Source organism: Balaenoptera borealis, assembly GCF_965194805.1.
Source record: "Balaenoptera borealis genome assembly, chromosome: 14".
NCBI classification, from domain to species: Eukaryota; Metazoa; Chordata; class Mammalia; order Artiodactyla; family Balaenopteridae; genus Balaenoptera; species Balaenoptera borealis.
This window is the reverse complement of record NC_138875.1, coordinates 72,073,757-72,087,053: the sequence shown is the minus strand read 5'-3', so window position 1 is coordinate 72,087,053 and position 13,297 is coordinate 72,073,757. Positions and strand designations below refer to the sequence as shown.

At 52.1% G+C, this 13,297-nt stretch overlaps 1 protein-coding gene across 1 annotated transcript; it reads left to right on the top strand.

Annotated features, from left to right (window-relative positions):
- Positions 1 to 324: 324 nt before the first annotated feature.
- On the top strand, positions 325 to 12,860 carry LOC309611266 (unconventional myosin-XVIIIb-like; the record flags this gene model as incomplete). The annotated part of the gene is made up of 6 exons (XM_082355453.1): positions 325 to 412; positions 2,167 to 2,359; positions 5,915 to 5,995; positions 8,047 to 8,194; positions 12,237 to 12,366; positions 12,692 to 12,860. Exons 1-6 carry the CDS (start codon positions 330 to 332, stop codon positions 12,858 to 12,860), a joined length of 804 nt encoding a protein of 267 aa, XP_082211579.1. The 5' UTR covers positions 325 to 329.
- Positions 12,861 to 13,297: the final 437 nt, after the last annotated feature.

Genomic DNA, 13,297 nt, shown 5'->3' with positions numbered 1-13,297 from the left:
GAATTGGCTTAATGGGTTGGTGGTGGTGGTCAAGGCAGGCTTCCCTGAGGAGGTGACATTGGGTTGAGCCCTGAGGGTTGAGCAGGAGATCACAATGGAGGTTAGGGAGGTAGGGCCAGGTTACACAGGACCCTGGAAGACTTGGTAAGACACTTGAATTTGGTCCTAAGAACGTAAGTAATTTCAGCAGTACGGGGACGTGTGTGTGCGCGTTGGGGGAAGATGCGCTAAGGCCAGTAGTGATGGCATTGGAGCGACGTCCTCGGCCCCAGGCAAGGTCCTGACCACGGGGTGCCAACCCCCCCCTCTTCCCCACTGCAGGGCTCAAGATGACAGGAGTGGAGTGTGTGGAGGGCATGGCCTCGGGCCTGTACCAGGAGGTCTTTGCCGCCGTGGTCTCGCTCATCAACAGGTAATGGCAACCTTCTCCCGGTTACAGAGGCGGCCTCTTTGCAGTGTATGAACGAGCCCAAGCCCGGGGAGTTTAGCAGAGTGGGGTTTTGTTGAGCTGGAGAGGGGGTTGTTGAGCCATGTCTTATGGTGCTGGGTTTAAATTCCACCTTGGCCACCCGTGGGCTGTGTGACTTTGGCGAATCAGTTCACCTCTCTGACCTCCCCTTCTGCATCTGTAAAAATGGCTCTTTCCTTCAGGGTCACTGCAAGGATTAAAAGAAATCACTAAAAAATTAAACAATAAAGTAAAAAAAGAAGTAGTGTCTGTAAACAACTCTTCCTAATCGCGATCCTAAAATACTGCAGGTATCTGCAGGTAGTACGGCCGGGAGCCTCTGTCCTCTACCGTGCTGAGTGCTGCTGAGCCCTGGGGAATCTTTAAGCAGTTCCAGTGAGGCCAAACCAGAGCTGGGCCAAGGGCTTCCCTCCCTCCTCTGTGAAAGCAGGAGGCGTAATTAGGCTTCTGACATCCTGTTAAGGGGATGAGGCTGGCGTGTAGCAACAGTGCAAGTGGGGTTCTCCACAGACACAGAATCGGCTCCCTCTCTTGCTGCTGGAGTAATTACCCTCTGAGACCACAGACACATTATCTAGAAACCAGGGGGATCATGTGTGCTTAGGGGAAGAAGTATTGTTTGGTGAACTGCCAGTGGAGGGCGGCTGCTTCAGCCTGCAGAGGGCGGCTGCTTCCTGGTTGGCTCTGGGAGCCTGCCTCCATAAAGTGGGTGTATTGGTGAGAACGATACCCACTGTGCTTACGTTTATGAGCACCTAGCAGGCGTCTGGCTTTCTGAACATCAACTGATTTAATCTTCATGCATGTCTATGTGGTGGCTGATCTTATTGGCCCCACTTTACAGATGGAAAACCTCAGCAAATAACAGCAAAGAGCTCAGGTTCAAACTAAGGGCCCTCCAAAGTGTATAGCTGGTCATGCTAATGATAATAATAGCAGAAAACACTTACCGCTTTACCACGTTCAGAGCCGTGGATGTCTTATCACATCCAACCCTCCCAACGGCCTTCTAAGTTCATCTCCATCATTAGCCCTTTCACAGCTGAGTTTCAGAGAGGTCAGGCAACTCTCCCAAGACACACAGCCCCTCCGTGGCTGAGCGAGGGTTGGAGCCCACATGTGACTTTCTCCAGAGTCTCTTAACTCCTGCTTTTTGGTGTGAATAATCCCTTCTCTGTCCCCCTGATAGATTTGTCAAGAGGCTCCAAGGAGGTGATGGCTTGAGAGATCTTTGTAAACTGAGGCAGGCACTGAACAAAATTGTTTTTCTATAGCAGCGTGTCACTAAGCAAGAAAAGGAGACTCTAGTCCTAACTTTATAGCCGATTTGTGGTGCGACTTTAAGCAAGTCATTTCTCCACTCTGGGCCTGGTAGAGAGAGCACGTTTCCTGAAGGCCTGTGGTGTCCATGGGAGGCACTTTCCATACTTCAACTCCTTCTCTTCTTACTGCAGCCCCTGGGGTCATCCTACTCATCCCTACCACCATTTAACAGTGGGGGAAACCCATGCTCAGAGAGGTTAAGTAACTTTCCCAAGGTCACACAGCCTGCAAGTGGTGAGATCTGCTGGATCTGCAGACCCGCCCAGCATGCTGCTCCGGTTCCTCCATCTCTGTGATGCAGGGGTGCAGGAGGCTTGGACCAGCGGGGTTCTAAGAGTCCATGTCCTCTCGGGGCCCCTCTCCTTTCCCCCCAGATCCTTTTCCTCCCACCACCTCTCCATGGCCTCCATCATGGTGGTGGACTCTCCAGGCTTTCAGAACCCCCGGCACCAGGGCAAAGACCGGGCCGCCACCTTTGAGGAGCTGTGCCACAATTACGCTCACGAGCGCTTGCAGCTGCTTTTCTACCAGTGGACCTTTGTCTCAACGCTGGAGCGATTCCGAGAGGTATGGCTGGGCTGGGGCGGGGCCTTCGCAGGGCCTCAGTGAGGGCGTGATGCTGGGCGGGGCAGGGGAGGGGGTGGTCGTCTGGTCCTCCGGTAGGTTTTAGCTTCATCCTGTCTGGTCCGTCGATGATTAAAACCCAAACTCCAGGCCTGGCTCCTGGGCCTCTGCTGCTCCCCTGTCTCCCTCTACAGCCCAGTCTCCAGCCACGGCCCCTGCGCCTTACAGTCCAGAACTTGGAGTTCCCCAGGCCTCCCTCCCACAGCTGTCCCTTGTTTGTGCTGACCTCTTCCTCCTCGCCCACATACCCAAGCTGAATCCTCCTCCAACAATTAGTTTGCATCTTCCCCGTGGAAGGCCCTTCGTGCCCGGTTGTGGGTGAAAATAGTGGGTTTGCACACCTTTTGGATCATAATGTGGGAGCATCTAGGAAAGGTGAAGATGCAGTTCCCTTTCTACGAGGCCCCCCGGAGAAACTCTGTATATGTGAACCAGGAAGCCTGTACAGGCACGTCCCTGCCTGCCCTCCTTTACTTATACTTAAAAAAATTTTTTGAACTATAACATTTACACAGATGAGTGCCTGAATCAGAAGTGTATAGCTTAGTGAATTTGTCCAACCATGCACACTCATTGCAGCTACCACCCAGGATAAAAGGAGAGAACATCGCCAGCACCCCAGACGCCCCCTAGCATCTGCTCCCTCCTTCCTCCCTGAAGGGGACCCCTTTGGCTCCAGCAAGTGCTAATGGCAAAATATGAGAAATGATCATATTGTTTATTAGTAGGATAATGGGTATTGAAATTATGGTCATTTCTTTGGTTGGAGCCCACACAGCAATAAACATGAAAACATCAATATGAATAAATCTTAAACACATGGCATTGCTGAGACCTGGGGTCTCTAACTCTGTCACTTATTGGCTGTGTGGCCTTAGGAAAGTCACTCACCCTCTCTGAACCTCAATTTCATCACATGTAAAATAGAAATAACAATACTCCTGTATCAGTTACCATTTCCCGCAATAATTCTGCATAATAAACTATCCCAACACATAGTAGCTTAAAAAATAACCTTTTGTTATTGCTCACAGGTCTCTGGGTTGCCTAGGTAGCTCTTCTGGTCTTGGCTGGGAGAGCATGTGCCTGTGGTCAGAGGCAGGTTGGATAGGTAGCTCTTGGCTGGCTCTCCCCTGTGTCTGGGGTCAGCTGGCCATGAGCTGATCCAGGCAGCCCTTTGGCTAGGATGACTCACCTGTGTTCCAGGCGTGCCCTGTCCTCCAGCAGGTTAGCTCAGGCTGTTCTCGTGGCGCTGGGCAGGGGTCCAAGAGAGCGAGCAGGAGTGCTCAGGGCCCCTTGGGACCGAGACTTGGAACTGGCAACGTCACCTCTTCTGTATTCAGTTGGTCACAGCAAGTCCAAGGCTGAGCCCTGACTCACGGGGCGGGGAAATGGCGTCCACTTTTTGATAGGAGAAACTTCCATATCTGTACAGAGAGTGTGGATACGGGGAAGGGGAGAGGTGGCGGTTATTTTCACGATCATTTTTACCGTACTGCCTAAAGGCGCTATTTGGAGCATTTGATGAAGTGGGATAGAAAATGTGTAATCTGTATTAGGCATTCCACATATGGTAGCAGCCATCATATTTCACTTATTTCTGATGATCAAAGTAAAACATGTTTTTTATTTAAAAACTGGAAAGTGCATATAAGTGTCAAGAAGCGGAAAACACAATCTCTTTTAGCCCCACCACCCAGAGGCAACCACTGTTACCACTGTCTGTATCTTATACCAGCCATTTTTCCATATATGGTCTTCTCTACAGATTTCCCATCCATCTGTACACACGAGTTTGTAGTGTTTTTCCACATAGCATTATGTTATTCACATTTCCTCACTCCATTCACAGCTCTTAGTAAGGATGCATGTTTGTGGTTATGTCTGATTCTATCTGAACTCTCTTTTGGCCGTCCGGGTTATTTCCACGTTTATGCTGTTATAAACAACACTGTGACGAACATCTTTGAGCATAGCATTATCTGGATGTTTCTGGTTACTTTTATATGCCAACTGTTATTATCCATAGTTTTTTTGCTCCATCCAGCACCCAGCACTCAGCCCAGCACTTATTAGGTACTCAGTAAATATTAGAAAAGTTTGCCCTGAATTATCAGTTCCTGATAAAGCTCTCACCGTGATTGCTGACCACCCTGAAGAACAATATTAGGATGTTATTGGGATGCTGGTCTGTATCCTTTCTTCTCACACAAAGGCTAAGGGGTGATGATAAAAAACAAATAAACAAAGAACCCGATTAAAAATGGGCAAAGGGGGCTTCCCTGGTGGCGCAGTGGTTAAGAGTCCGCCTGCCAATGCAGGGGACACGGGTTCACGCCCCGGTCCGGGAAGATCCCACGTGCCGCGGAGCGGCTAGGCCCGTGAGCCACAACTGCTGAGCCTGCGCGTCTGGAGCCTGTGCTCCGCAACAAGAGAGGCCACGATAGTGAGAGGCCCGCGCACCGTGATGAAGAGTGGCCCCTGCTCGCCGCAACTGGAGAAAGCCCTCGCACAGAAACGAAGACCCACCACAGCCTAAATAAATAAATTAATTAATTTTTTTAAAAAAATGGGCAGAGGAGTTGAATAGATATTTCTCCAAAGAAGATATACAGATGGTCCATAAATACACGAAAAGATGTTCAGCATCACTAGTTCAGGGAAATGCAAATCAAAACCACATTGAGATACCATTTCACACCCACTAGACTAAAAAAAGTGAGAAGTGTTGGGGAGGATGTAGAGAAGCTGGAACCCTTGTGCACAATAAAAATGGTGCAGCTGCTGTGGAATACAGTATGGTGTTTTCTCAAAAAATTAAAAATAGAACTATCATTTGATCCAGCAATTCCACTTCTGGGTATCTACCCAAAAGAATTTCAAGCAAGGTCTTGAAGAGATATTTGTATACCCATGTTCACAGCAGTATCGTTTGTAATAGCCAAAAGGTAGAAGCAACCCAAGTGTCCATCAGTGAATGAATGGATAAAGAAATGTGATCTATTCACACAAGGGGCTATTATTCAACCATAAAAAGGAAGGAAATTCTGACACATGCTACGAATGGATGAACCTTGAGGACATTATGCTAAGGGTGCAATAACCCAGTCACAAAAGGACAAATCCTGTACGATTCTGTTCATACGAGATATTTATAGTAGTCAGATTCATAGACACAGAAATAGGGAGAGGGAAATGGGGAGTTAGTGTTTAATGGGTGCAGAGTTTCAGTTTTGCAAGGTGAGAAACGTTTTGGAGATGGATGGTAGTGACAGTTACACAACAGTGTGAATGTACTTTACACCAATGAACCATGCACTTAAAAATGATTTAAATGTTAAATTTTATGCCACGTCTACTCTTACCACAATTAAAAAATAATGATAAAAAATGGCCAAAGTGTGACGATGAAAGTCCTCACTTTTCTTTCCTCCTTCAGAAGCTTCTTCCCCTTCAGTTCATGGAAGGAGCTAACACTGAACTTCTGTGACTTTCTAGGAAGATGTTCCTGTGCAGTTTGACCTCCCGGAGCTGTCCCTGGGGACCACGGTGGCTGCTGTGGATCAGAGTCCCTCGCAGGTAACACGGCCTCTCAGATGCCGCACGGCCTTTTTAGAAATCCTGGCAGATTTGAGCCTTTGAGCTACTGGATCTCAAAGCTGCCTGCACCTAGCATGACCCAGGGATTGTTAAAAACACTGATGCCTGGGACCCACTCCCCGATTCTGCGTTGATTGGTCTGGGGGGTGTGGCCTGGGCAAAGAATATTTACATCCCATCAGGTTGAGAATCTGAGTCTGCGTCTTAGAACGCACCCACACCTGGGCTGTGGTCTGAGCTGAGGGGAGTCCAGGGCCGGTGCCCAGTGGTCTCCAGCCACTGTCACCTGGAAAGATGGGGTGTTCAGACGAAGGTGCTGTGCCCAGCAGAGACTGGGACAGTAGGGGCCCCTGGGGGATGGAGAGCGGGGGTGATGGTGGATCCAGGCTCTTGAGTTCCTTGGAGGCAGACAGGCTTTAGTTTGGGGGATACCTGAGCCTTTATCTCCCTTCCCCCAGCCCCAGACCCCACTGTGCTGACCCCAGATCTGCACCTATGCTCAACCGTCTCCCAGAGCTGCCCTTGGCCATTGCGCATCTTGGTGTGAAAGTGCTTGGGCCATGGAACTTGCTGGGCTCCGGTCCGATCTTGGTGACCTTGGGCACGTCACTTAACCTCTCCAACCCTCAGCTTCCTCATCACCCAAGTGGGAACGATAGATGGTATCCCCTGGGTTGTCGTGAACGCCCGTGGTATCTGGCATGTAAAGCCCCTGCAGGGTGTGTGGCCCACAGTAGGTGTCCTGCAGGTTGCGTTTCTCCTGCACTTGGACACCTTGTCCTGGTCCCTTGGCTTCTCTGGGCTCACAGCGGGCTGTACCTGCCCCTGCAAAGCTCTCTCAGTCTGTGAGCCCAGCCGGCCTGTCACACCTGCTGCTGCTGCTTCTTGCTGGCACCTCTCGGGCTGGTTCCCTGTCCCTGTCCTGCTTCCACCTGGGAGGGGCAGGCCTGAAGGGACCACCCGGGCAGTGCAAGGAGGGAAGGACCATGGTACCCCCGGGACCCCTGGGCAGTGGCTGGAACAGCTGCCTTCTGGGGATGGGCTGACTGTAGGTTTCAACCCCAGCAAATAAGGCCAAGGTGAAGATTCAGGATACCTGGGATCCAGGTCCACTTCTGCCCCTGGGCCTCTCTATGTGACCCTGTACATGTACCTTCCCCTCTCTGGACCCCTCTCAGTGGGGTGTGGACTAATATCCCTGAATTAGGGTGACCAACTGTGCTGGTTTGCCAGGGACTTTGCTGGCCTCAGCACTGAAATCCTTACGTCCTGGGAAGCCCCTGGCCCCAGGCACACTGGGACCGTTGGCCATCATATGCATCACATTCCCACTTTAACCACTTGGCACCATTTTCAGATGTGTCAGCCCACTGTGGGCCCTCGGATAAGTCCCGCAGACTCTCCGGACCTCTTTCAGTTTCCTGTATGCAAAGCGTCAGGGTCGCCTGGATGGTCTCTGACTCTGGTGGCTAGATTTAGAATTCCGCGTCTGTGCCGCTGAACCAACTTCACCTTCTCTAAGACATGCTTTGGGAACTTTTTTTTTCCCCCTCAAGATTTTAGTTTAAAAAAAATACTAAGACTTCTAAGAGGAAGTGATGCAGATGGGATTAATCCTTTCATGTTTGGCTGTGCACGAATAGACCAGCTGCCTGTGTGGAGCCAGAGATGTGTAGTTTACAGAGTGCTTGCCCTTATTAAACCCTCACGACAGCCCTCGGAGGAAAGGATTACCAGTCTCCGTCTTGCAAAAGAGGAAAAATGAGGCTCAGAGAGGTGCAGTTAAGTTGCCCAAGGTCACCCTGGAAATGAAGACAGAGGCAGGATCTGGACCCCTGGTAACCAAGAGATTGTTAGTTTTGTGGCTTCGACACTGAGAGTCTTGCAGTGAGTGGGAGTGTGGGGTGTAGGGAGTGTGGATCTAGGCCTGTGGTGCCTGGGAGGCAGGTCCACCGACTCCCACGGGTGGGAAGAGAAACGGCCTCCGTCAGGGGATCAGGACTCCTCAGTGTATCCTGATCTCCTGCCAGGTCCGCTTGCCAGCCAGAGGAGGTACTGAGGATGCCACAGGCCTCTTCTGGGTCCTGGATGAGGAGGTCCAGGTGGAGGGCTCCGGGGACGGCGTGGTGCTCGAGCGCCTCTGTGCCGCCTTTGAGAAGAAAGGTGCTGAAGCTGAAGGTGAGGGAGCAAAAGGTGGCGGGGTGCTGAGTCCAGCTGGGGTTAGAATCTGTCTTTGTCAAAGCCCTGACAAGGCCTGCACAGCAGGGTGGGGGAGTCTGAGTGCAGAAACGTCTGTGCATGTGCCTGGGTGAGCTTTCATTCATTTGTGTGTTCATTCGTTCATGTGTTCCTCAAGTGTCCTGAGCGGCTACCGTGTGCTGGGTACGCACTGATGGGATCTGTGTCCTTGCTGGGGGGAGTCGGGGATGGGGGAGATGACAAGCTAACACATAGCGCATGTGTGGCCGCTGAGCCTGAGATGGCAGACTGGGGTTTGGTGGTGGGCAGCAAGCAGACCTCATTCCTCTGGGAGCCGGGGGCCCTCAGGGGGAGAGGCGTGCCGGTGAATGTGACAGAGAGCAGGGAGCGCAGTACAGGACAAGGCGGGAGATGTCATCTGGGCTCAGACCTCAAGCCCTTGCAGGCCTCACAGAAAACGTTGGTCTTAACCCGAGAGCAATGAGAAGCTATGAAGGATTCTAGGCAGCAGGGGGTATGGTCAGATTCATGTCCTAGAAAGTTCACCCAGGCTGCAGTGTGGAGACACGATAGGAAGGAGGCCAGGGAGGTGAGAGTGGAGCTGCCTGCCCCGGGGAGGTGGGCAGACTCTGGAGGTACCGAGCAGGCAGCGTCCCCGGCACCGGGTGATGGGCTGGATTGGCACGAGGAAAAGTGCGAGGGGAGATGGACACTTCGAGCTGGGACAGTGGGATCAGAGACCACAGGGTTTGGCACGTGTCAGCCTCAAGTTCAAGTCCGGCTATTCGTATTTTCACCAACGTGGCACCGAACAAATCTCACGTAGTCTTGAACAATGGGGTTGGAGCTCGCCCTGGCCTCCCTTTCACCAGAATTTCCGCTGCTGTGATTGGGTGAGAGGATGTACCTGTGGAGCTTTGTCGTCAGCTGCCAGGTGTGATGTCATTGATGAGGCCGAGGCTGTGGATGCGACGAAGAATATCATCCCTGTCGTTCCAGGGGCTGGAGGAATGCTGTCCGCACTCCACGCAGGGCTCTGAGCTTTGTGCAGCGTCTGGTAGAATTCTGTCACGTATTTGGAGGTCGATATTCTTACCCCCCAGGATGAGGAAAGTGAGTTCCAGAGAGAGGCTTGTAGAGACGCTTGTCTAAGATCACCCAGAGGGTGAGTGTCAGAAGGCAGATTCAACACAAGCCTTGTCTGGATCTAAACCTCTGTGAGCCCCCCTCACCTGGACGCCCCCAGGCACGTAAGAAGACAAGTACACTCTGAGGTCTTTTAGGTCCTAAGTGACATGGTGGTCAGGATGTGGGCTCATTCATTCACTGGTTCATTCAACAGATATTTCAAGAGCACCTAAAATGTGGTGGCCACTGCCCTAGGCCAGGAAATACATCTGTGAACAAAACAAAAATCTCCACCCCAAGGGACTGACATTCTAGCAGAGGAGATGTATGATAAGGCAAAAAAAAAAAAAAAAATCTGTAAGATGTTGAGGACCACAGTTCTGGTTTAGATCACTAAAGGAATGAGGGTTGGCAGTGAAAATGGCCAGAGATTCAGCCCCGGGATGGCTCAGAACCTTCACTGCAGTGGGCGGACTTCTGTGGTATAAGTGTTCGCCGGTCTGTGAGTCACCCACCCACCAGTTATGGGATTTGATTTTACTCTGATTACGCTCCTTCTACCGTCTCATTGTGGCTTCTCCTTTGTCTTTCGATGAGAGGGTGTTAGAACACATCCCTGGACCCAGGGCAGTACGAAGTGTATTATGGTTAGACCCGAGGACTCAGCAGGCCCGTAACTTTGGTTTGTTCACTCCTGTCTACCTTCCTACATCTCCAGCTGTCAAGATTTGACAGTCGAACCAGCAGATGTGATGTGTTCAAAGCATTTGCTTCTGATGTCAGATAAGCTCCTTTCCCACATCTAATTTCTCTGTAAAAGCAGAATTGTCGTGTTATTATGTGTATTGTAATAATGCTGCTTAGACTTTTTAGGTTAGAAAACTGGTGGCTTGCCAAAGACCTCCAATATAGAAAATGTCAGTCTCTAGCACTGTCCCATGTGACTTGAGGGGCAAACCTAGATAATACCAGATGGTCACACGCTATCTATTTCATTCCTGCCACAGGATTAGCTGTGTAAGTCGGGAAGTCTGTAGGTTTACAGGTGGGTAGTAAATGCCCTGTTACTTGCTGAAGATGAGTATCCGTGGTTTGCTCTAAGGCAGGGTTTCTCAACCAAGGCATTGACTTTTGGGGCCAGATAAACCTTTGCTGTGGTGTGTGAGTCCTGTGCATCGTAGAGTGTTTAGCAAGGTCCCGACCTCTACTCACAAGGTGCCCGTAACATTCCCTCTCTCTCCTCCCAGTTGTGACAACCAAAATCACCTTCAGACTTTCCCAGATGTCCCCTGGGGGGCACACTTGCACTCAGTGAGAAGCAACGGACTCAAGGCCACCAATATCTTTGAGGTAGACTTGACGTCCTGTTGTAAAAGACATACTCATTCTCCTGTTTTTATTTTGGAAATTAGATGCCACCGTTCATGATCCTTATTCAGATGTCTGTAATTAAGTTTAGTCAGACTACCCACTCACAGGTGGGACACTGAGACAGAGGGAAACAGCTTGTCCGAGTCACATGGCCACATCCCTTGCCTCCTAAGAAAACGTGTCACAAGTGAAAGCAAGCTGGCTCTTGTAATATTGACAAGTCTTTTTTTTTTTAAACAAATGTGCCAGTTTTAGAGTTGTTCTTTGCCCTCTAACCTTTTGGAGGGCTTACATAGCCTTCAAGCTTCTCAAGAAAAGAACTGGGGCACTCTTTCCCAAGCAGGAAGCAGTTTCACTGGCAGTGTGTGGGAGGCCTTGGGGACTTGGAGGATGAACACTTGTCGAAACAGGGTTTATCCCGATATGCTAGAGTAAGGCTCAGTGCACTACACCGGTGTTATCAGGTGGTGTTGGTCAAATAAGTAGTACTACAGAGAGAATCTTACTTTAGTCAATTTAAAGTTTTGAGATCTCACTATGTTTTTTAAAACAGGTATTAAATACATGCATTTGGTAAAACAGTACAAAAGGCTGTTTGGTACATAGCAGCCACAGAAAAACAATGTGGCTATTCCGTGCTGAGCTATGCTGTGAGCATTATCAAATAGATACTGGATTCTGAGGCCTTTGTTCAGTAACAAAAAAGAATATAAAATATCTCATTACCACAACTAAGGAGCTGGCCTGTGGCAACTAAGACCCGGCACAATTAACTAACTAACTAACTGACTGACTGACTGTTTTTTAAAATCTCATTAATAGGTATTTAATATGATTTTTAAAAATTTATTTATTTTTGGCTGCGTTGGGTCTTCCTTGCTGCGTGCGTGCTTTCTCCAGTTGTGGTGAGCGGGGGCTACTCTTCGTTGCGGTGCGTGGGCTTCTCATTGCGGTGGCTTCTCTTGTTGCAGAGCACAGGCTCTAGGCGCGCGGGCTTCAGTAGTTGGGGCACGAGGACTCAGTAGTTGTGGCTTTTGGGCTCTAGAGCGCAGGCTCAGTAGTTGCGGCGCACGGGCTTCATTGCTCCGCGGCGTGTAGGAACTTCCCAGACCAGGGCTTGAACCCTTGTCCCCTGCATTGGCAGGCGGATTCTTAACCACTGCGCCACCAGGGAAGCCCAGGCTCCAAACTTTTTAAAAATGTGTTCCTTCCACCTTCATGGAGCAGGCGTAGGGGATGGGGAGGAGTGAGAACCCGATTGGCAGGGGTCCGGTCGCAACCCCGGAAGGGGACGGGGGAGGATCTAAGAGGTGGCACCGGGCCACAGTCGACCCCCGGTGACAGCTAACAGCTGCACTGCTGCCCCTTCCTGCCCCAGGACCTGAGCTCAGGTCCCGGGGCGGCTGGAGAAACGCACTGGTTTTGGTGAGATGCTCTTACTTACTGTGTGGAGCTGCTCCGGCCGCCCCGGCGCCCACACCCCTGCAGGGCCCTGTGTCCGTCCTCCCCGCCCCCTGCCCAGGGCTCGGGGAACAGCAGTCTCTGTGGGGCAACCTGCCTCCCAGTCCTTCAGTGACCTCGGAGGACTGGGAACGGGCTGGGCTGCCGGAGAGCCTGGGCATGCAACACCTGAGCTCAGCCCTGGGGCTCACGTGAGGGCAGGGGCTGGAGGGAGAGGGCGGTGAGCGGAGGGGCCTCCAGCCGGCGTCAGCCTGGGCCCTGGACCCAGGGAGAGGCCTCACCCTCTCAGTCCTGACCTGCCGCTCGGGAACCCTGTGGCCCACCAGCCCGAGGCCTGTGGCGCCCGCCACGGACTGCCTGGCACACGGCTGGGGTGCCAACGCCACACCTGGATTTTGCACGGGGACCATCTGGGGGCTCGGTGCACGGGAAGACGAGCAGCCCCCAGGCCCTGACACGCCCCTTCCATATCCATCGAGAGGTGCCTGATGGAAGGCCGGCTGTGCTCCTTTTCAGGCCCCAGGGAATTCACACAGACAGCCCTCCCGGCCACGGGGTGCCTGCCCACCGGCTCTGGGCCTGCGACCAGCCCAGAACACAGAAGGCACAGAAGTGGGTGCAGGGAGCTGAGCCGGGTCTGCAGAAGGGCAGACATCACAGCCTGGTCCACAACCGACTGGCCTAGGGCAGGTGAGAACGCGCGGGCAGGCTGAGGGGAGGACAGAGCGTGGCACGGCCTGCCCGCCTGGGCCACGGGGAGAAGGTCGGGGCGCCGCCCGCGCCCTCGCTCCGCTGCCTGGCGTCCTTTGTGGGGGCGAAGGGCCGGAGGCAGGGCTCCCGAGGAGCTCAAAGGCCAGGGAAGGACACACGGGACGGTCCAGAGCCACCCTACCGCTCCAGTGGTGCAGCACCCTCTCCGAATTCCTACTGCCACCAAAACACATCCCTAAGGCCTTTGGGAAGAATCACTAGGACCCAGGAAGGCGGCCCCTTGCTGTGGTCCAGACTTCAGCAGCTGCCGATGACCAGAGGGAGCCGGCCGGCCGTGAGCAGGAGGACAGGACACAGGGACAGGGACAGCCACAGCCGGGCTTCCCGCAGCTGTCCCCACCGCCAGAACCA